Source organism: Lynx rufus, unplaced genomic scaffold (genome assembly GCF_022079265.1).
Source record: "Lynx rufus isolate CCGP_SWC_20201006 ecotype Redwood Valley unplaced genomic scaffold, mLynRuf1.p SCAF_2, whole genome shotgun sequence".
NCBI classification, from domain to species: domain Eukaryota; kingdom Metazoa; phylum Chordata; class Mammalia; order Carnivora; family Felidae; genus Lynx; species Lynx rufus.
The window spans coordinates 64,755,342-64,776,960 of record NW_025814834.1 but is presented as its reverse complement, the minus strand read 5'-3'; the positions used below and the strand labels follow the sequence as shown (position 1 = coordinate 64,776,960).

Genomic DNA, 21,619 nt, shown 5'->3' with positions numbered 1-21,619 from the left:
ATAGCCAAAACTGAAAAACAAAGTTGAGGGACTGACACTACCCAACTTCAAGAGTTACTATAAAGCTACAATAATCAAGACATTGTGGTAGTCATGCAAGAACAGAAAAACAGATTAATGGAAAGAACAGAGAGCCCAAAAATATACTCTATAAATATGGTCATTTGATTTTTGACAAAGGAGCAAAGACAACAGAATGGAGCAAAGATCTTTTCAATAAATGGTGCTGGGACAACTGGACATCCATATGCTAAGAAATGAATCTAAACATAGACCTTACATCCTTCCCAAAAATTAACTCAAAATGAATCACAGACCTAAATGCAAAATGCAAAACTATAACTCCTAGCAGAAAATGTAGATGATCTCGGGTAAAAAGATGCCTTTTTAGATACAATAGCAAAAGCATAGTTCATAAAAGAAATAACTGATAAACTAGACTTCATTAAACTCAAAAACTGCTCTGTGAAACACAATGTCAAGAGAATGAAACATTTGCAAAAGATATATCTGATAAAGGACTATTGTCCAAAATATACAAAGAATTTAGGAAACTCAAAAATAAGAAGACAAAGGAAAAGAAAAATGTACCAAAGACTTTAACAGAATCCTCACCAAAGAAGATAACACTGATAGCAAATAGCATATGAAAAGATGTCCCACAACAAACGCCATCAATAATGAAAATTAAAACAAGATATCACTATATACGTATTAGAATGGCCAAAATGCTGGTAAGGATGTGAGGCAACAGGAACTCGCATTCATTGCTGATGGCAATGCAAATGGTACAGCCATGTTGGAAAGCAGTTTGGCTGTTTTTTGTGGGGTTTTTTTCTACAAAACTAAATATACTTTTACCATAAAATCCATCAACTATACTTTTTGGTATTATCCAAAAGAACTGGAAATTTATGTCTACACAAAAGCCTGCACATGGACGTTTATACCAGCATTAGTCATAATTGCCAAAACTTGGAAACCAAGATGTCCTTCAGTAGATGAATGGATAAACTGTGGATCGTACAATGTGTATTATTCATAGCTAAAAAGAATCCAATCTGAAAAGACTATATGTACTGTATGGTTCCAAATATATGACATTCTGGGCAAAGCAAAACTATGGAGACAGTAAAAATATCAGTGGTCGCCAGAGGTAGAGGAGGGCAGAAAGGCAGAGCCCAGAGGAATTTAGGGCAATGAAAATACTCTGTATGATCCCACCATGGTAGATACAGGTCATTATAAATGTGTTCAACCCCATAGAATGTACCACACCAAAAGTGAACCAGTAATGTCAACCAAGGGCTTTGGGTGATAATGACGTGACAGTGTAGGTTCACAGACTGTCACAAATGTACCGCTCTGTTGGGGGATGATGATAGTGGAGGAAGCTATGTGTATGTGGGGTCAGGAGTAAAGGAAACTTCTCTAGCTTCCTCCTAATATTGATGTGAAACTAAAACTGCTCTAAAAAAATAAATTCTTAAAAAAAAAAAAAGTCAATAAAACAGACTCTTCTCTAGAGCCTCCAGAAAGGCACACGGCCCTCTCAAACAGCTTGATTTTAGGCCACTGAGACCCGTGTTAGACTGCCCACTTATGGAACAAGAAAATAATAAATTAGTACTGTTTTAAGCCACTAGATTTGTGGCAATTTGTTATAGCAGCAATAGAGAACTAATACAAAGACCAACCAGTGAACTTCACTGGGCAGCACAGATTTCCCACTACACCACCAGTTACAACTGTACGAACCTCACCAAGGAGAACAAAGTTTTCTAGCACCCTGAGAATTGCAAAATAAAACTTCAAGTATATTCTAGGGAGTCTGGTTTCAGTGGGGAAAGAAAAGTTAATACGAAGAAAGCTCCCAAACTTAAAATACGTTTGTTACCTTTCTAAGATTCAACATTTCCAGGAAGAAATCTTACCACTCATTATCTCCAGGGATATGGTAACTGAGAACTGAAATAACTTCGCAAACAGTCCTCAGAATTATTCAGCTCTGATCAAGAGGACAAGTCCTAAGAGACAACCTTCCCTGAGAACACGGGAGAGGAGAATTTTTAGAATGCTAAGAGCAGCAGGTTACCTCATCAGCAGCTAGGAAGGGCGGAATATAAAAAAGGATGAGGGAGACAGCCTCTGCATAGTGACAGAAAAGATAACTTAAAATACGAGGGCGTTTGTTAAAATTTCAGCCAGGGTATCAAGTAATTAACATTGACTTAAATGCCACCAAAGCTTTTTAAGGTACCTGCTACATTTGAGACATTTTCTCTCCTTGCCTCTCTGTTCAATGACATTAAAAAGCTCACAAGAAAGAAGCAAGAGTTCAGGGAAGATGTGAAAGTCTCTGAAAGGTACCCAAGCAATTGGCCCAGCAAGGAGAACGGACTGCTGGCCAGAGCACTCAGGAACTTATGAGGAGAGAGGAGAGAGAAGAGAGAAAGGAGGCTCCCTCTTGGCGGGCTGACATTGGGATTCTACTCCTGGTACTGACAGTGATGGGACAAGGGATATGGTGCAATTCACTGCACTTCTCTGAAGCTGAGGAGAGCTCCCCTAAAAACATTCTACACCAGAGCTACAGTGATGGCTAAGCTCCACATAGGCATGCAGCTTCTACCTTTAAGCTGTCTACAGGAGCCAGGACGACTCTCTTTAACTAGGGAAATTTCTCCCAGAGAGGGGCCTGGAAGAAGTAGCATATAACACTGACACTTCAACACTCACACAGGGTACCGGGGTGGCTCAGTCGGTTAAGCATCCAACTTCAGTTCAGGTCATGACTTCACTATTTGGTCCATGAGTTCAAGCCTTGCGTTGGGCTCTGTGCTGACAGCTCAGAGCCTGAAGTCTGCTTCGTATTCTGTGTGTGTGGTGTCTCTCTCTCTGCCCATTCCCCACTCATGCTCGGTCTCTCTGTCTCTCAAAAATAAATAAATGTTTAAAAAAAACCTCACACATTGAGGGGTGCCTGGGTGGCACAGTCAGTTAAGCATCCAACTTCGGCTCAGGTCATGATCTCACGGTCCATGGGTTCGAGCCCCGCGTCAGGCTGTGTGCTGACAGCTTGGAGCTGGAGCCTGCTTAAGATTCTGTGTCTCCCTCTCTCTCTCTCTCTCTCTGTCCCTACTCTGCTTGTGCTTTCTCTCAAAAATAAAAACAAACATAAAAAAAAATTAAAAAAAAAAAAAACCACACATTAAGACTTGGTCCTGAGACCCAGAGTCAGGTACAGCCAATGGATACTGGCCACAACCCTAGAAGTAATCCAAACTGAGTATATGGGAAGGACAGCAAATGATCCTGTAAGGATTCTAGCTCAGCAGGACTTCCTGTATATCTCTGCTACAGAAACTGTCTCACAGTGCTTACAGCATGGAGTCCACACGTATTTTTTAAAAATGAAATACAGACATTATATTAAAGTATTACCTTGCTTGGGAATTATTATAGAGGAAACCTAATAAAGAAGCATTTTTTGTACACATTTCTACTATAATGTCAAAAATAAGGAGCTGCAAAAAAAAATCATCTCATGAGGCATCTTGATATTAAAAGTTTGTGAGACGTGACTTAAGTATCATTCAGTCGGCATTTGTGTAACACACGTTAAGAGTATATCACATGCTGGGGCGCCTGGGTGGCGCAGTCGGTTAAGCGTCCGACTTCAGCCAGGTCACGATCTCGCGGTGCGTGAGTTCGAGCCCCGCGTCAGGCTCTGGGCTGATGGCTCAGAGCCTGGAGCCTGTTTCCCATTCTGTGTCTCCCTCTCTCTCTGCCCCTCCCCTGTTCATGCTCTGTCTCTCTCTGTCCCAAAAATAAATAAATGTTGAAAAAAAAAAAAAAAAGAGTATATCACATGCTGGACATTGTGTAAGGCCCTAAAAGCATAACGGCAATCTCTCATCTCCTCCAATGGTTATGTCCCACACATGTCACTTCCTCTAACCCCAGGTGATCACAGCCAACAGTCAAGAGAGAATTTCTTAAAGAATATACACCAGAAGAAAAACTTAAAAGAGCGGCTGTAAAATGGAAACTCGTGTTTGTGATCTAATGTTGGTGAGCATGTTATACTCAGGAATCATTCATTTGTGTGGCTTCCTAGTGCGATGCCTTAGTTAAAAAACCCTGCTCTAAGAACTCAACCCTAACAGAGTGGGAAAGCAGCACCAGCAGCTACATAGATAGTGACATCCTCCAGTGAGCCAAGACCCACAACCAACCCCTCTAATCCTCATGTGCTTTGACACCAGGCTTACTCAGATATCTCCAGGTTTCTCAAAGTCTGAGAGCATACCACCAAGGTCAAAAAGCAATGCTGAAAGAGATTGCTTTTTTTCTATTGGGCAGTTTTCAAACATCATTTTTGTTTTTATGTGCTGCCATACCAAAAAACTGGGAACTCTGCAAATGTCAAATAATACATTTTAAGTAATGTTTTGGCACATTTAGTCAAAATATAAGGCAGCCACTTAAAAGGATTGGGTAATTTTATATTCATTGATATGAAAAGATAACAAAGACATTGCCAAATAAAGCACATTATAAAACACTGTTATGTGAAACTAAATCTTAAAAATGTTATTGCAGGGATATTTTAAGTCTACATTAGTATAAGTGCAGGAAAAAAGACTAGAATATTCATTAAGAAGTTAACAATGATGTATCCCTCGGCAGTAAGATTGTGAATGGTTTTCTTGTTCTTTATTTTCTTTTGATTTTCTATATTTCTAAGAAAACCATTTACCACTTGAAAACAAAGAGTTCTTTACATTCCCTATTCCTGAAAGTCTTTGCACTCACAAACATCTTGATTCACTGTCCAAAAAAAAAAAAAGGTGACTTTATATCACCATGATTTTTTTTTAATTTAAATCCAAGTTGCTTAATGCCCCTCGCACATTTAGCCCATTCCCCCACCCAACACCCTGCCAGCAACCCTCAGTTTGTTCTCTGTATTTGAAAGTCTCTTATGGTTTGTCTTCCTCTCTGTTTTTATATTGTTTTTGCTTCCCTTCCCTTATATTCATCTGTTTTGTATTTTAAATTCCACATGAGTGAAATCATATATTTGTCTTTCTTTGACTTTTTTTGCTTAGTATAATACTCTAGTTCCATGCATGTTGTTGCAAATTGCAAGATTTCATTCTTTATCACCACTGAGGAGTATTCCACTGTATGTATGTATATATGTGTATACACACACACATACATATATACATACACACACACACACACACATATATATATATATATATATGTTTTATACACACACACACACACACACACACCCCACATCTTCCTTATCCATTCATCAGTTGAAAGACATTTGGGCTCTTTTCATAATGTGGCTATTGTTGATAGTGCTGCTATAAACATCGGGGTGCATGTGCCCCTTCAAAACAGCACTCTTGTATTCTTTGGATAAAACCTAGTAGTGCAATTGCTGGGTCACACAGTAGTTCTATTTTTAATTTTTTGAGGAACCTCCAAGCTGTTTTCCAGAGTGGCTGTACCAGTTTGCATTCCCACCAGCACTGCAAAAAGGTTCCCCTTTCTCTGCACCCTTGCCAACATCTGTTGTTGCCCATGTCGTTAATTTTAGACATTCTGACAGGTGTAAGGTTGAACATCTTTTCATGTGTCTGATAGCCATCTGTATGTTTTCTTTGGAAAAGTATCTAATCATGTCTTTTGCTCATTTCCTCACTGGATTGTTTTTTGGGTGTTGAATTTGATAAGTTGTTTATAGACTGTGGATATTAACTCTTTACCTGATATGTCATTTGCAAATATCTTCTCCCATTTGGTTGGTTGCCGTTTACTTTACTGATTGTTTCCTTTGCTGTACAGAAGTTTTTTTGTCTTGATGAGGTCCCAATAGTTCATTTTTGCTTTTGTTTCCCTTGCCTCTGGAGATATGTCAAATAAGAAGTTGCTGTGGCCAAGGTCAAAGAGGTTATTGGTTGTTTTCTTCTCTAGGATTTTGATGGCTTCCTGTCTTACATTTAGGTCTTTCATCCATTTTGAGTTTATTTTTGTGTATGGTGTAAGAAAGTGATCCAGGTTCATTCTTCTGCATGTCGCTGTCCAGTTCTCCTAACACCATTTGCTGAAGAGATAGTCTTTTTTCCAATGGATATTCTTTCCTGTTTTGTCAAAGATTAGTTAGCCATACATTTCTGGGTCTACTTCTGGATTCTCTATTCTGTTCCATTGATCTATGTGCCTGTTTTTGTGCCAGTATCATACTATCTTGATGATTACAGCTTGAAGGATGCCTCCAGCTTTGGTTTTCTTTTTCAGGATTGCTTTGGCTATTCGGGGTCTTTTCTGGTTGCATACAAATTCTAGGAACGTTTGTTATAGTTCCGTTTAGAATGCTGGTGTTATTTTGACAGGGATTACAATGAATATGTAGATTGCTTTGGGTAGTATTGATTCTTTAACAATGTTTGTTCTTCCAATCCGTGAGCAGGGAATGTTTTTGCATTTTTTTGTGTCTTCAATTTCTTTCATAAGCTTTCTATAGTTTTCAATGTATACATTTCACCTCTTTTGTTAGGTTTATTCCTAGGTACTTTATGGGTTTTTGTGCAATTGTAAATGGGATTGATTCCTTCTCTTTCTGCTATTTCATCATTAGTATATAGAAATGCAACTCATTTCTGTACATCAATTTTATATTCTGCAACTTAGCTGAATTCATGTATCAGTTCTGGCAGTTTTTTGGTGGAATCTTTTGGGTTTTCCACATAGAGTACCATGTCATCTGCAAAGAGTGAAAGTTTGACTTTCTCCTGGCTGATTTGGATGCCTTTGTGTTGTCTGATTGCTGAGGCTAGGACTTCCAACACTATGTTGAATAACAGAGGTGATAGTGGACATCCTTGTCATGTTCCTGACCTTAGAGGGAAAGCTCTTTGTTTTTCCCAATTGAGGATGATATTAGCAGTGGGTCTGTCGTATATGGCCATTATGATCTTGGGGGATGATCCTTCTATCCCTACTTTCTTGAGAGTTTTTATCAAGAAAGGATGATGTATTTTGTCAAACGCTTTTTCAGCATCTTTTGAGAGGATCATGTAGTTCTTATACTTTTATTAATGTGATGTATCACATTGATTGATTTGTAGATATTGAACCAGCCCTGTATCCCAGGAATACATCCCACTTGATCGTGGTGAATAATTCTTTTAATGTATTGCTGAATCTGGTTTGCTAGTATCTTGTTGAGAAATTTTGCATCTATGTTCATCAGGGAAATTGGTCTGTAGTTCTCCCTTTTACTGTCTTTGTCTGGTTTTGGAATCAAGACAATGCTGGCCTCATAGAATGAGTATAGAAGTTTTCCTTCCATTTCTATTTTTTGGAACAGCTTTAAAAGAATAGGTGTTAACTCTTCTCTAAAATTTGATAGAATTCCCCTGGAAAGCCATCTGGCCCTGGAGTCTCATTTGTTGGGGAATTTTGGATTACTGATTCAATTTCCTTACTGGTTACGTGTCTGTTCAAATTTTCTATTTCTTCCTGTTTCAGTTTTGGTAGGTTATGTTTCTAGGAATTTGTTCATTTCTTCCAGATTGCCCAATTTGTTGGCATATAATAAGTGTATATAATAAACAGTAACAAGAGACTACTGCTAATAATAGTCTCTTATTACTGTTTGTATTGCTGTGGTGTTGGTTGTGATCTCTCCTCTTTCATTCATGATTTTATTTATTTGGGTCCTTTCCTTTTTCTTTTTGATCAATCTGGCTAGGGGTTTATCAATTTTGCTAATTCTTTTAAAGAACCAGTTCCTGGTTTCATTGATCTGTTCTACTATTTTATTTCATTATCATTGATTTCTGCTCTAATCTTTATTTATTTGCTGTTCTTTTTCCAGCTCTTTTAGTTGTAAGGTGAAGTTGTGTATTTGAGACCTTTCTTCCTTCTTTAGGAAGGCCTGGACTGCTATATACTTCCCTCTTATGACCACCTTTGCTGCATCCCAGATGTTTTGGGCTGTCGTGCTTTCATTTTCATTGCCTCCGTGTATTTTTTAATTTCCTCTTTAATTTCTTGGTTAACCCATTCATTCTTTAGTAGGATGTGTTCTTTAATCTCCAAGTAATCATCGTCTTTCCAAATTTTTTCTTATGGTTGATACCAAGTTTCATGGCACTGTGGTCTGAAAATATGCAAGGTACAATCTCGATCTCTTTGTATTTATTGAGGGCTGATTTGTGACCCGGTATGTGATCTATTCTGGAGAATGTTCCATGTGTACAGGAGACGAGTGTGTGTTCTGCTGCTTTAGGATGAAATGTTCTGAATATATCTGTTAAGTTCATCTAGTCCAGTGTGTCATTCATTGATGTTCTGCTTAGATGATCGGTCATTGCTGTAAGCATGGTGTTGAAGCCCCCTACAATTATAGTATTATTATCAATGAGTTTATGTTTGTGATTAACTGATTTATACATTTGGGTGTTTCCACATTGGGGGCATAAATATTTATAATGGTTAGATCTTCTTGGTGGATAGACCCCTTACTTATGATACAATGCCCTTCTTCTATCTCCTGTTACAGTCTTTATTTTCAAATCTAGTCTGTCTGATGTAATATGGCTACGCCAGCTTTCTTTTGACAACCATTAGCATGACAGATGGTTCTCCATCCCCTTACTTGCAATTTGAAGGTGTCTTTAGGTCTAAAATGGGTCTCTTGTAAGCAGCATCTAGATGTGTTTTGTTTTCTTATCCATTCTGATACCCTATGTCCTTTGATTGGAGCATTTAGTCCATTGACATTTAGAGTGAGTACTGAAAGATATGAATTTAGTGCCATTGTGTTGCCTGTAGAGTTGGTGTTTCTGGTGATGTTCTCTGGTCCTTTCTAGTCTTTGTTGCTTTTGGTCTTTTTTCTGTTTGTCTCTTCTCCACTCAAAGAGTCCCCTTTAAAATCTCTTGCAGGGCTTGTGTAGCGGTCATGAACTCCTTTAGCTTTTGTTTGTCTTGAAATCTCATTATCTCTCCTATTCTGAATGACAGCCTTGCTGGATAAAGAATCGTTGACTGCCTATTTTTCTGATTCATCACATTGAATATATCCTGCCACTCCTTTCTGGCCTGCCAAGTTTCTGTGGATAGGTCTGATACAAACCTGATCTGTCCTCCCTTATAGGTTAAGGGCTTTTTTCCCTTGCTGCTTTCATAATTCTTTCCTTGTCTGTGTATTTTGTGTATTTGACTATGATATGCCTTGGTGATGGATAGGTTTTTGTTCCACCTAGAGGGAATTCTCTGTGCTTCTTGGATTTTGATGTCTGTGTCCTTCCCCAGATTAGGTAGGTTTTCTGCTATAATTTGCTCACATAAACCTTCTGCCCCTTTTTCTCTCTCTTCACCTTCTGGGACTCCTATGATTTGGATGTTATTCTTTTTTAATAAGTCACTCATTTCTTTAAGTCTTGTATCATGCTCTTTTGCCCATGATCAAGCACCCATGATCAAGCACCCCTCCTTTGGCTTAGGCCTCCATCCACTCCCCATGTCTGTGTCCAAGCTGTCCACCTTGTGAGGAAGCACCTCCCTCCAGAGTTTTATCTCAGATGGGGTTATGTTTCAAAACCCTACACGTAAGAGACCCCTGTGGTTTGAACCTGCACTGACTCTCTGGGGGAGGGTCTTGCTGAACAATGGCTGGGTGCCAACTTGCCCCAGAAGACGTTCATGCAATTGCATAGCGGCAGAGGTTCAGAGATTATGGCAAACCACAACACACAGCCTGCACCAGGTTTTACCACATACTCTGGTGTCTTTGTCTCAACACCAGCAAACGTGGCTGCTCTCTGGGGTCCACTGGGATCTTCATGGCCATAGGGTCAAGCGGAGAAGAGCAAAGACCAGCGTGTTAAACAGTCCTAGGTTCCAGACCGGGTCTGCTGCTTCTGAGCTGTGTAGTATTGGACAAATTACCTCCATGACTTTAAACCTTCCTTTCCTCATCTGGGAAATGTCAGTAACAGCAGGACTGATGTTGTGGAGGTTTTATGATGATCAACAAGACAGGCAATACAGAGTGCTCATCTCAGTGCCTGGTACACAGTAGGATCTTCATCTTTTTGAAGGATCGCACTGACAATAAAGTCAAGCTGTGCAGCAATGACTTAATTCTCATAGGAAAGGAATTTACCAAAAGAGAATATTCAAAAACATTAAGTAAAATGCCAAATATTTTTAATATTAAAGAACCATATTTGTAATAACTTGGTGCCCAACATAATAATAAATACCACTCTGTTAAACAACAAATGCGGTCTTGTCAGAAATAATTTAAGTCTGATAACGCCTTTACCGAAGACCACAGTCTGACATTGCCCCTGGATTCGATCTAACCATTACTCTTCTCAAAATTTGGATGTTAAAAAAAATAATAATAAACACTGGTTACCACGGGAACAAGTAACCCAAAGATAACACTCAACAAAAGGGCTCTCACCTTCCTTTACCCATAGCTCTTCTTTTCATCTATCTTCTTACTGCCTTTATCATTTTCTACCTTGTGTTAGAGTCATTTGAGCAGAGTCTGATCTCTCCGCCTACACGGTAAGCTCTTTGAGTGCAGAAACCCTGCCTTATTCATCTTTGGATTTTCAACAAAGCCTTGCACAAAGAAAGCCATAAATAAGCAGTTTGTTGAGGGGGGAAAAGGTACCTGAAAGCATTGCCACAATTGAACACTATACCTACACTATTTAACCTTTTGGGAAAAATTAATCAAGCTTCCCAACCACTTGCCTAGTAAAAATTATGCAATTAACCCAATTTTACAGGCTTAGAGAACCATTTAAGAATTCTAATTCCTCCTGAATGATGATAATGTGGAATTAGAATTCAGACATACTGGTGTTAAAACAGTGATCAACATTGTTTTTATCAGCTTCATCTTTCTTTATGAAATTATGATTTACTAAGCCTATACCAATAGCTAAGTTCACCTTTTAACAAGGGAAATTAAAATACTAGGTCAAGTTAGGCAATATTGTCATGCTAAGGATTTTTGTTACAATAAATACCCTACTCTAGAGATCATCTTTCCCTACAAGCAGGAAAGCAGTTTTGTTGGTCTGGGGTCTTTAACTAGCCTATCAAGGTCTAATGATAGTAACCTAGTAATGAGGTAAATTCATTATGGGTAAATTGATGGGATATACCATACCAGAGCATCTACGTATGACAACTGTCACAGTCGCCTTCAACAAAGCTAGTTAACTGTAATCCATAGGGCTGAGCTGTCAAAGTATGAACAGTGTCTGACACAAAGGAATTAACAATTTAACTGATAAGTTTATCATGTTTCCAAATCACTGAGCCTGGTTCTCAAAAACACATGTTTATGTCAAATACATGACTATTCTATTTTATGAAAAATATACCAATGGCAAAATATTTGTACAATGTTCAACTCAAATCATGAATTATAGTACCATCTATTGACAGTATATAAATTAGGAGATGGCCCACTTAACATTTTTCTCCGAGATGTGTTTAAGATTTCCTTATACTGTACCTTGATACTCAAGTTTTTTGATAACACAGATGACATTATACATATATACATATATGTAAATATACATATATACAAATATGTATAATATATACATATATACAACTGGCAAGAAAACATTTGCATAAAAGTATACAGAAGAAAAAAGAAAAAAATCTACATTTTTAACTATCTCCAGAATTTAACACTGAGACCTAAGGTATAATCCCTTTTCTCTACACTAATAAATAACAGGTCAGTTTTAAGAACAAGGTAAAAGCAATAGCATATTTTTTCAAGAAAGAAATTAGTCTTTGCCTCTTCAGCCTTTTGCTTATGATCACCAGAAATGAGTAATGGAGAAACAAATACATTACTTGTAGCTACCATGTATTCGTCTTTTGTTATAAAAAGTGACATTTTGCAAAGTAAACCATTTCCCAGTTTCCTACTTACAGAATAAAGGGGAGACTTACCTGGCATCTTGGGGCTGGGGGTCGGGGGAGGGAGAAGGAAGCCACATTCCTAGCAGGTAAGCCTATAAAATGCTATGTCACAAAGAAAGTCAGAATGACCTTTTCCAAGAGGTAAGAGGGCAGTTACCCATACGGCATTAGTTAAGGACTGATGAAAGGCTGGCTTGAACTCAAGTCTCTACCCACTAGTCCGTGGAGCACATTAAACATAAATGCTTTGCCCAGATGGCCACAGGGAATAGGAAGAGACAAACACACTACTTCCCAGTACCCAACAGCTGTACGTGGTCCAGACCAGCAATTTGCAAAGACAGTGAGGGCATATTTTCGTGTATATGTGTTTATTTACATATATGTCCACACATATATCAGAATCTCGAAGAAAGGAATGAGAAAGGTACAGAAGAAGACATGGGTTTTCTAATCGAATAAACACTGGCCAGAACAATCTTTCCAGCTTCCTCTCACATGGGCTGGGTTAGGAGGTAGTTTATCTGGGCCCAGAGAGGGGACAAGTGATCTCGAGTAGATTTCAAATGGGGAACGGGGAATGAAGAAATTGTGCGGCAGGGACCAACACTAGGTGGCATGGCTTTGATTCTTGAGAAGCACATAACTTTGGAGGTTTCTAAGAGGAGGCAGCTGGACCTACGAGGGAGTGTTGGCTGGTGGCACTAGAGAGGGCAGGTGACTGCCACCTTGTGCACAGATCACTGAGGGTGACTCCATGACCCACATTTGTTTATGATTTAACAGTGAGTCTCGAACAGACTCCTCGACGAATGTTTTTATTTTATTTTTATTTTTTTATTTAAAATTTTTTTTTTTTAACATTTATTTATTTTTGAGACAGAGAGAGACAGAGCATGAATAGGGGAGGGGCAGAGAGAGAGGGAGACACAGAATCTGAAACAGGCTCCAGGCTCTGAGCTGTCAGCACAGAGCCCGACATGGGGCTCTAACTCACGGACTGTGAGATCATGACCTGAGCCAAAGTCGGACACTTAACCAACCGTGCCACCCAGGCGCCCCACGACGAATGTTTTTAAATGTTGTTGTTAAATGTCAATCGTAACCACACACACATGCACACAGATTTATATTCTGGGACATCAAGATTAAGTTCATCTCAGGGATCAAGCTACCAGCTCCACTTGAAAGTCACAATCACTAACTTCAAGTGATTGCTGGTGCAGCCTGCTCATCTTACCACATTTCCCTGGTAAATTTACTCTCCAGCTCTCCTACACGATTTCCTTCCTCTCTCAAACCCCAAATATTTTTTCCTTCCTCACTCTCAACTGATCACACTCATTTTAATGAGACAATATAAACAACAGAAGACTTCCACCTTCCTGTACCCAACCCCACCAAACTCCTCGCACGTTTGCTCACCCTTCTGCCGTGGTGGATGTGCTGTCCAACAAGTGACCTCTCCATACTTCTAACTAAGGCTGATGTCTATGTGGATGTTTAGGTATCATCCCTTCCCACCCATCTGAGGACACCAGTCTTACAATGTCCTCTATCTTATTTCATGTTTCCTTCTCAACTGGATCATTCCCATTAACTTATAAATAATGCTTTTTTAAAAACAACTCCCGGGGGAACCCAGGTGGCTCAGTCGGTTAAGCGTCCAACTTTGGCTCAGGTCATGATCTCACAGCTCGTGGGTTTAAGTCCTGCGTCAGGCTCTGTGCTGACAGCTCAGACACTGGAGCCTGCTTTGGATTCTGTGTCTTCCTCTCTCTCTGTCCCTCCTCTGTTGTCATTCTGTCTCTGTCTGTCTCAAAAATAAATAAATGGTAAAAAAAATAAAGAAAGAAAAAAACTCTGTTCACTCCATATTTTCACTGGGATACCCCATTTCTCTGCTCCCCTGTATAGTAAGTTTCTGTTAAGAGCTGTCTGTATTAACATGGAACCTATTCTTGCTATCTGGTGTTCTCTCTTGGCACTCTGTCCCCAATCCAGTTAAGTCAGGCTTTAATCCCCAACATTCCACTGAAACAACACTTGCCAAGGTCAAGAATGTGCTCCATTTTGCCAGATATGCAAATTCTTAGTTCCCATTGTACTTGATCTAATAATAGCAACTGATGTAGTTTTTCACCCATTCTTTCCTGAGCCATTTCCTCTGTTTGGTTTACAGGACCACCATTCTCTCCTCCACTGCACCAGCCTCTCCTTACCAATCTGCTGACTGCTCCTTACCCAAGTACCACTTGAGGGCACGCCAGATGACTTCTCTATCTTTATCCACTCCCTAGGTGATCTCATCCAATTTCACAGCTTTAAATACTGTATGTGCCAATATTCTCAAATTAATTATTATCTCTAGCCCAGAACTAGATCTCCACTGAAATCTAGACTCATGCACTCAAATGCCTATTTGACATCACATAAAGATGCCCACTAGACAACTCAAACTCAGTACTTCTGGAACTGAATTCTTGATTCCACTCAAACCTGCAACTCCAACTCTCTTTCCCTCCATTTATCCATATTTTCATGCCCAAACTTCGAGTAATCTTTGCATTCTCTCCTCTCTCTCCAGCATTCAATAATTACTTGCCACCTCCATTACTCCTCACCCTGGCCCACGTCACATCATCACTTTTTACATCGTTGACATGGCCTATCAATGGGCTCTCCACTTCTACCCTAAAAATAGTGTCTGTATGGTCTATTCTCCATAATTCAATCGCAGTGCTTGCTTTAAAATGTAACTCAGGGGCACCTGCGTGGCTCTGTTGGTTAAGTGCCCAACTTCAGCTCAGATCATGATCTCACAGTTCGTGAGTTTGAATCCCACATCGGGCTCTCCACTGACAGCAGAGCCTGCTTCAGATCCTCTATCTCCCTCTCTCTCTGCCCCTCCTCTACTCTCTCTCTCTCAAAAATAAACCAACATTAGAAACAAAATAAAAACAAAATAAAATATAACTCAGATATGCTCACAAATCTCCAATGATTTCCCACCCAATAACAGTAAAGTCCAAAGTCTTCACCACAGGCTACGTGGCCCTACATGATTCAGCCCCTGAATCATCATCTGGCCTGCTCCCCTACCCCTCTGGCCACACTGTTTCCCTGGCTGTTTTTATTTATTTATTTATTTTTTTAATTTTTTTTTTTTCAACGTTTATTTTTTATTTTTGGGACAGAGAGAGACACAGCATGAACGGGGGAGGGGCAGAGAGAGAGAGGGAGACACAGAATCGGAAACAGGCTCCAGGCTCTGAGCCATCAGCCCAGAGCCCGACGCGGGGCTCGAACTCACGGACCGCGAGATCGTGACCTGGCTGAAGTCGGACGCTTAACCGACTGCGCCACCCAGGCGCCCCCCCCTGGCTGTTTTTATAATCGCTTATAACATGCTTCCTGCTCAGAATCTTAGCAATCACTGTTTGCTCTGCCTGGAACTCTCTTCCTGCAAACAATCTCATGGCTTGATTCTTTACATCTGTCAGGTGTATCTTCAAACACTACTTTATTTAGAGAGCCCTTCTGTGGTAGGCAGAGTTCTATGACACTTTCCAATATCGCTGTCCCCTGGTATACATGCCCTACATAATCCTCTTCAATGGATATGACCAAGCCCTTTAAATATGATGGGCTGTCATTCCCATGATTAAGTTATGTGATAGAGCGAAGGTAAAGGGATTTGCAGATGTAGCTCCAAAGCAGTTGATTCTGACTTCATCTAAAGGGGCATTAACTTAGATGGGACGGGCTTAATCCGGTGAAAAACCTCTCACAAAGGGACTGAGCTCTTGAAGGGGAGGAGAGATGGTTTCCTTTTGCCTTTGAAAAAGGCAAAGTCGTACTGTAAACTGTGTGTGGAATGGGGAGCCTGTACAGAGGCCAAGGACCTCAGTCCATGACTGTCAGGAACTGAATTCTGCCAACACCCAAATTAGTTGGAAGACGACCTCGAGCTCCAGCTGAGAACAACTTAACTGCCGCCTTGTGAGAGACACCAGAAAGCCCGTCTGAGCTGTGCCAGACTTCTGACCTACCGAAACTGAGATAACAAATGGGTGTTGTTTTAAGTCACTAAATTTGTGGTAACCTGCTACACAGTAGTAGAAAACTCGTATGCCTTCCTTACTATGGGACAGCACCCCCATACTTTCTATACTCCTGATGGAGATTACCCTTCAGAGAACTTGACATCGTGTACGTAATATGAGTATTTGAACACTTCCTCCCTGCCTGTAGAATGTAAGTTCCTAGGGGGCAAGAAATTTGTCTTTTGTTTCGTTCCCCCGTTGTATCACAACAACTCAAACAGGGCCATGCGCAGAGCAGGTGCTCAAGAAATACTTACAGAATGAATGAATATATTCGCTGCTTACATTTATGGCAGCACGGGGTGACCACAGAAACTTAATAGTATTTAACTTTTAACTTTAAAAGGTTATTTCTCAAAGTACAGGGACTGCCCTGAGAGGAGACCAACTGTATATTTTGAGAGATTCATGAGTTCTCAAATATGAAAAAAACTGGCGTAAACAAATACTTTGGACACATTTAGAAAAATAATGTATACCACTAGGCATGAACATATATTCAACAAAAGTCATGCTAAAATTCATTTCTAAAGTAATAAAACACAATTCATTTCTATTTTTTGGAAGTATTTCTAGGTGATTAGATTCGGAAAAATATCATTGATAGGTCTTAACTTCAGTAACATTTTTAAACGAATCCTTTTATGATATCCCTCTGAGTAGACAGCTGAATGTCCACTAAAAAGCAGTAAAGTCAATACGATTTGTTTCTGGTTGAGCACCTATACCAAAAAATATTAGTCAATTATTGAAAGCCATGTAGAAAATGAGTGGTTTCTAACAGACACCAGAAGACTGTTCCATTCGAACTGCTGAACATGTAAAATCAATGTCATGGATAAAGCTGTAAAAACAGGTTTATCCGATTGGCAAATGACATGTATCCAAACATTATAACTAATATGACACACTGACAATCATGAGTGAAATGTATGGCGGAGGGGAGGCAAGCAGTGGGTCAAAGCCAACAGGTTCATGATTATAGTGACAAATGTTAAGACATACAAAATGAATTTGAAAACACAAGTTGCAGTTCCAATTAGGCTTGACAGCCTTCCAAGAGGGAAACACAAAATCAGAGCTTTTGTTTGGCTGTTAGGTCATGCTGTATCTGTCACCAAAGTGCACAGCTATTTCAAAAAGCAATGAAAATGTAGGCTGATTTGGGAGAAATACGTACATAGACAGATGGACACTAAGCATTGTTTCTCAGCTTATTTGAATGTAGCACCCTTTCTTCATTAAGCTCATGAAGGATTGGGATCTAAGCCACAAACTCGGGGAAAAAACCACCCAGAGCCATGAGGAAAAAGGTAACAAAAGCAGATACAGGCTAAATGTTAATAAAGGTGAACGGCCAGAATTGTAAGGAGGATATAAAACCATATTATGAGACGCAAGGTTACTTGGACTGTTTTGCCTAGGAAAAAGGAACAAGCCTTGTAAAAACACAAATGGCTCTCAAAAAAACAAGGGAATGCCCTTGTTCTATATCATTCTAGTACCCAGAGCAAAACTGTATCTGGAGGTAAGGCTTAGGAATATGTATGCATTTTAAAACACTCTCCAGGAGACTTTCATCCAGAGAACCTGATATCTGCTCTAAGGGCCAGAATTTGAGCCCACGGGAGCCCAGAATAGGAAGATCAGCTGAATCTCAGGAAGAAGATTGAACCATAACAAAGCATTTTAGTATCAGAGGAGTGGTCCATGGAAAAAGAGTCAAAGTATGCACAGAAGCTAACTAAATATCTAGTGTACCACTAAAGAGAACGTTCCTGCGTACGTAAAGTAGGAGACTGGACCACTGTGCTCTGAAGGTCACCCCCAACACCGCACACTCAAGTGGGCTCGATGGTAACCTCCACAGTCTCACTCACGACCGTATCTCAGGAATCAACAAGGAGCCTGGCACAGTGGTTGTACCGGAAGTATCGGTGGAATGAATAAAAATAAACGAACAAGTGAAAAATAGATGAAAGCAGTACCTGGTTCCAAAGTCAAATAAAAAAGGAATGGGCTATTTCATTCTTTGGAGAGCAATAAATATATTTTAATTGTGAACCATGATCAAGGACACTTTCAAATAGAAGGAAAATAGTCTTGTAATAGCTTCACTTCTTGACCAGAAATCATCTCTGAATTAAATCACACCAAGCCTTAGTGTGCAGCCCCCCTGGTTAAGTGTGTGAAAACACACCACAGATTGTAAATGACCAGCACAAGCACAGGGTGATTATGGTGATGATTATCTACCCTGACAGTCTAAGATAACTCAGAGGGCTGGAAACTAACCTTGAAAACAAATCGGCTTTTTATAGCCACAGCTCTGAAAATGGTCCATCAGCCATGTGCTTTATTTGTTTAATTGTCAAGGGAGAACCTATGTGTAACTTATTTTAAAACACCTTCAAAAATGTGACCGTAATCTCACTGACTTGGTAAATTAAGCTGTTTATTATAATTAAGTGGAAGCAAATATGTTTTAAGACACATTCTTAACGAAGAATATACACCTTACGACGTACCTCAATATTTAAAAATCCATGACGCAGAAAGAACTTTTCATTCACTAGATACAAAGTCTACACTGTCAGGCACCATATTTGTATCCATTTCCTAGAAGACGGAGGGTTCTTTCAAAATACATCTGTCATTTCTCCACAGTAGCTGATCAAACCTGCCACTGAAAAATGTTCTGAACAGGCAACTTGTAGTACAAGCACGGTTTATTTCTGTCAGAGACTGACTGCTGAAGTGTGAAAGAAACTCATTAAAAATCTCTTACTGTGATCTTACATTGTAAAAAAATTTTTAAAAGGAAAAAAAGCCCAAGAAAGAAAAGGCAAGGGGGGAAAAAAAAAACCAACTTAATGAAGGGTACACTGAGCCTGCAGACACACTCATATGGTGCTTTCTTTCTCTTCTTTAGTAAGCAATTAGAAAAAGACCCATTAGTCCTGGGAATACAGCATACACTAGCTGTTTGCAGAAATCAAGTAAGTTAACAATTTTATTTTATGTTAATATTATGAAAAGTTAATGAAGGAGATAAGAATATTACACTATAGGAAGAGCAATACAAAATAAACAGTATTATTTACCTTAATCTTAAAACGAGGTTCACAGCACAAGAAGCTTCTCTGTAGTCTTCGCTAGCATTGGGTAGCCCCTTTAAAGACAAAACCGCAAACACTGTTATCAACTTGGAAAAACCATCGTGATATCCCTTGATTCACATGACCCTTTCTGGAAATTTCAAAACTAGGTCTTTACAGAGGGCAGGTCCCATTTGGCAACAATAATACCCCTATATGAAGGTTGGAATGATGCCTAATTCCCAACACAACTGGAGATCCAAACAGATCTGTTTTCAAACAGAAAACCTCAATGGTAGCGTGGGTCCCATGAGCAATTGGTATAAGCTGCAGCAAGTCCAAGGAAGAAGGGTCAGCCATCTTAAAGGAGCATCTTGCAACCTGAGCCACTGACCGACTACATCCATTGGGATTTAGTCCCAACACAAAGGTTGGGCACCTTAAACCTCAGGATGCAAAGGAAAGTGGAATCCAGTAGATTAGGTCACTGTTTATCTTCCCTGCGTTTCTCACCTAGAACTGATTTCCATAAATATAAATCATCAACCACAAATGCCTCTACTCCATAGCTCCTCCTGACTCCTACAAACCCTTAGAAATGAGCAGACCTTCTTGTTGGGAGTAGAAAAATAGAGATTTTGGATCAAGACTTGCCTCTGCCACTGACCAGACATGCAATCATGAGCAAGTCATTCCCTGAACCTATTTTCCCACTTACAAAATGGGGATAATACTGGTCTCAAAAGTTTGCTAGAAGAACAAATATATGAAAACAACTCATCAACTACGTGTTACATAATATCAGTTATCCTAATCCCCTTTCCTGTTTCCCTTATTCTATTCACTTCCTGACAAATTACTATTCCTCACTTGCCTTTTATCATTCAACCAGTCCCTGAAGTTTATCTCAAGGTGTTTTACTGAGTTGCCTGATATGGAGTAAAAAGACCTAAACTGAATCCTGTCTCTGCCTCTAACCAGTTATATGACCTCACGTGAGCCAACTTCTGCAAGCCTATGCTTCCTTGGCTATAAAATAAGGGCCAAGGACTAGCTGTCTGACTTCAAAACAGGCTTCCTGCAACCATGAAATTCCATTATTCTCTCCTCAGTATACAGCTGTTTTCATAAAACACACATCAGGTAGGATAAAAATGAATTTATCAACGGATGTGCAGATTTGGGGGACAAAGTTGTGATCCTAAGGCTGATGATGCTTGATAGTATAATGACTTTGAAAGCAAAAGGGCTTGCTTACTAATTATACAGTGAAACCAGAAAGGGGGTCTGCACTCTGCTTTCTAAGTCCATGTTCCCACCCCTGCACTGCTCAGCACCCTTCATCAGCACCCAACACGACTCACGGCGCATGTTTTCCGTCATGTAACTTTTAGTATAAATGCATTTCACAGTCAGTGGACTTCCATTTTTACAAGGCAAGTTGTAGAGATAAATTGGCCCATAAAATTCAATGATAAAAGAATTATGAAAACAGGTTATAAAAATCCAACCAGAAGCCAAAAAAAAAAGTATCAATTAATTATACTGTTTTATAGCTAGAGTCTAACTGAATAGGGAGTCATTTTCTTTCCTTATCTTATTTCACACAGTACCAACAATTTCAGAAGCAGTCTGGTAATCAATCCTTGCTCTTGAACCTATCATTTAAAGGTTGGGGGTCCTGAAAATCATGGTCAATAGTAACAGTACTCTCTTCTCCATACCTATTAAAAAAAGAGAGAGTTTACAAGCCTCCGGTTCTGATGGATTACCCCGAAACTGTCTATCTTCCTAAAATGTTGGTTTTTCTAAAAATAGGTCTACAAATCACCTCAAACATAAAGGACTGGTGGAGAAACATACCTGAGGATCCTGCACAGAAAGGGACCGTATTTGCTCGGGTATACTGCTGGCATTCACCGCCATCTGTTAAGAGAGCCACTGTTACAGCACTTAAGGAAACCAAAATGAGACATTAAGGTCAGTGTGGTTACATTAAGTCCCACTTATCAGAGACAATTTTACATAAGTAATTTTAAAGCAGTTTTTCCCAAGTGTTGTCCTTTGATGATGTGTATTGGAATCACCTAGGACGCGTGATTAAGATTCCTGGGTCCACCTAGCCTAGGATTCAGAATTTCAGGGAGACGGGAGAGAATGGGTATCTTTAACAAGTGCCCTGGGTGATCCTCCTGATGTTTTCAGAGAGCCACTGAGCTAAAGCGAAAAGGCATGGACTACTGGATATTTTAAATTTGATAAATTTGGTAAGAGAAAGATGCTCTAGGATCATCTTTTTCTTGTCACACAATTTCTGTAGGTCTTGTATCTATATGACATAGTCCAACGTTAAAGTTCCCCAATGAAAGGATATTAGGATAGTAACCTTTAATCATCATTTAACCTTTAATCATTACTTTG

The 21,619-nt window shown here is 39.5% G+C and overlaps 1 protein-coding gene across 2 annotated transcripts in view; it reads right to left on the bottom strand.

Moving 5' to 3' along the window:
* STK39 (serine/threonine kinase 39) overlaps positions 1-21,619 on the bottom strand; it is a 313,878-nt gene that overhangs the window by 110,494 nt on the left and 181,765 nt on the right. For both annotated transcript variants that reach the window (XM_047082584.1, XM_047082585.1), the window contains exons 13-14: positions 21,062-21,124; positions 19,205-19,272 (exon numbers count right to left, since the gene is read on the bottom strand). In XM_047082584.1, coding sequence (XP_046938540.1) covers positions 19,205-19,272; positions 21,062-21,124 — 131 coding nt within the window. The remainder of the gene's footprint in view (positions 1-19,204; positions 19,273-21,061; positions 21,125-21,619) is intronic.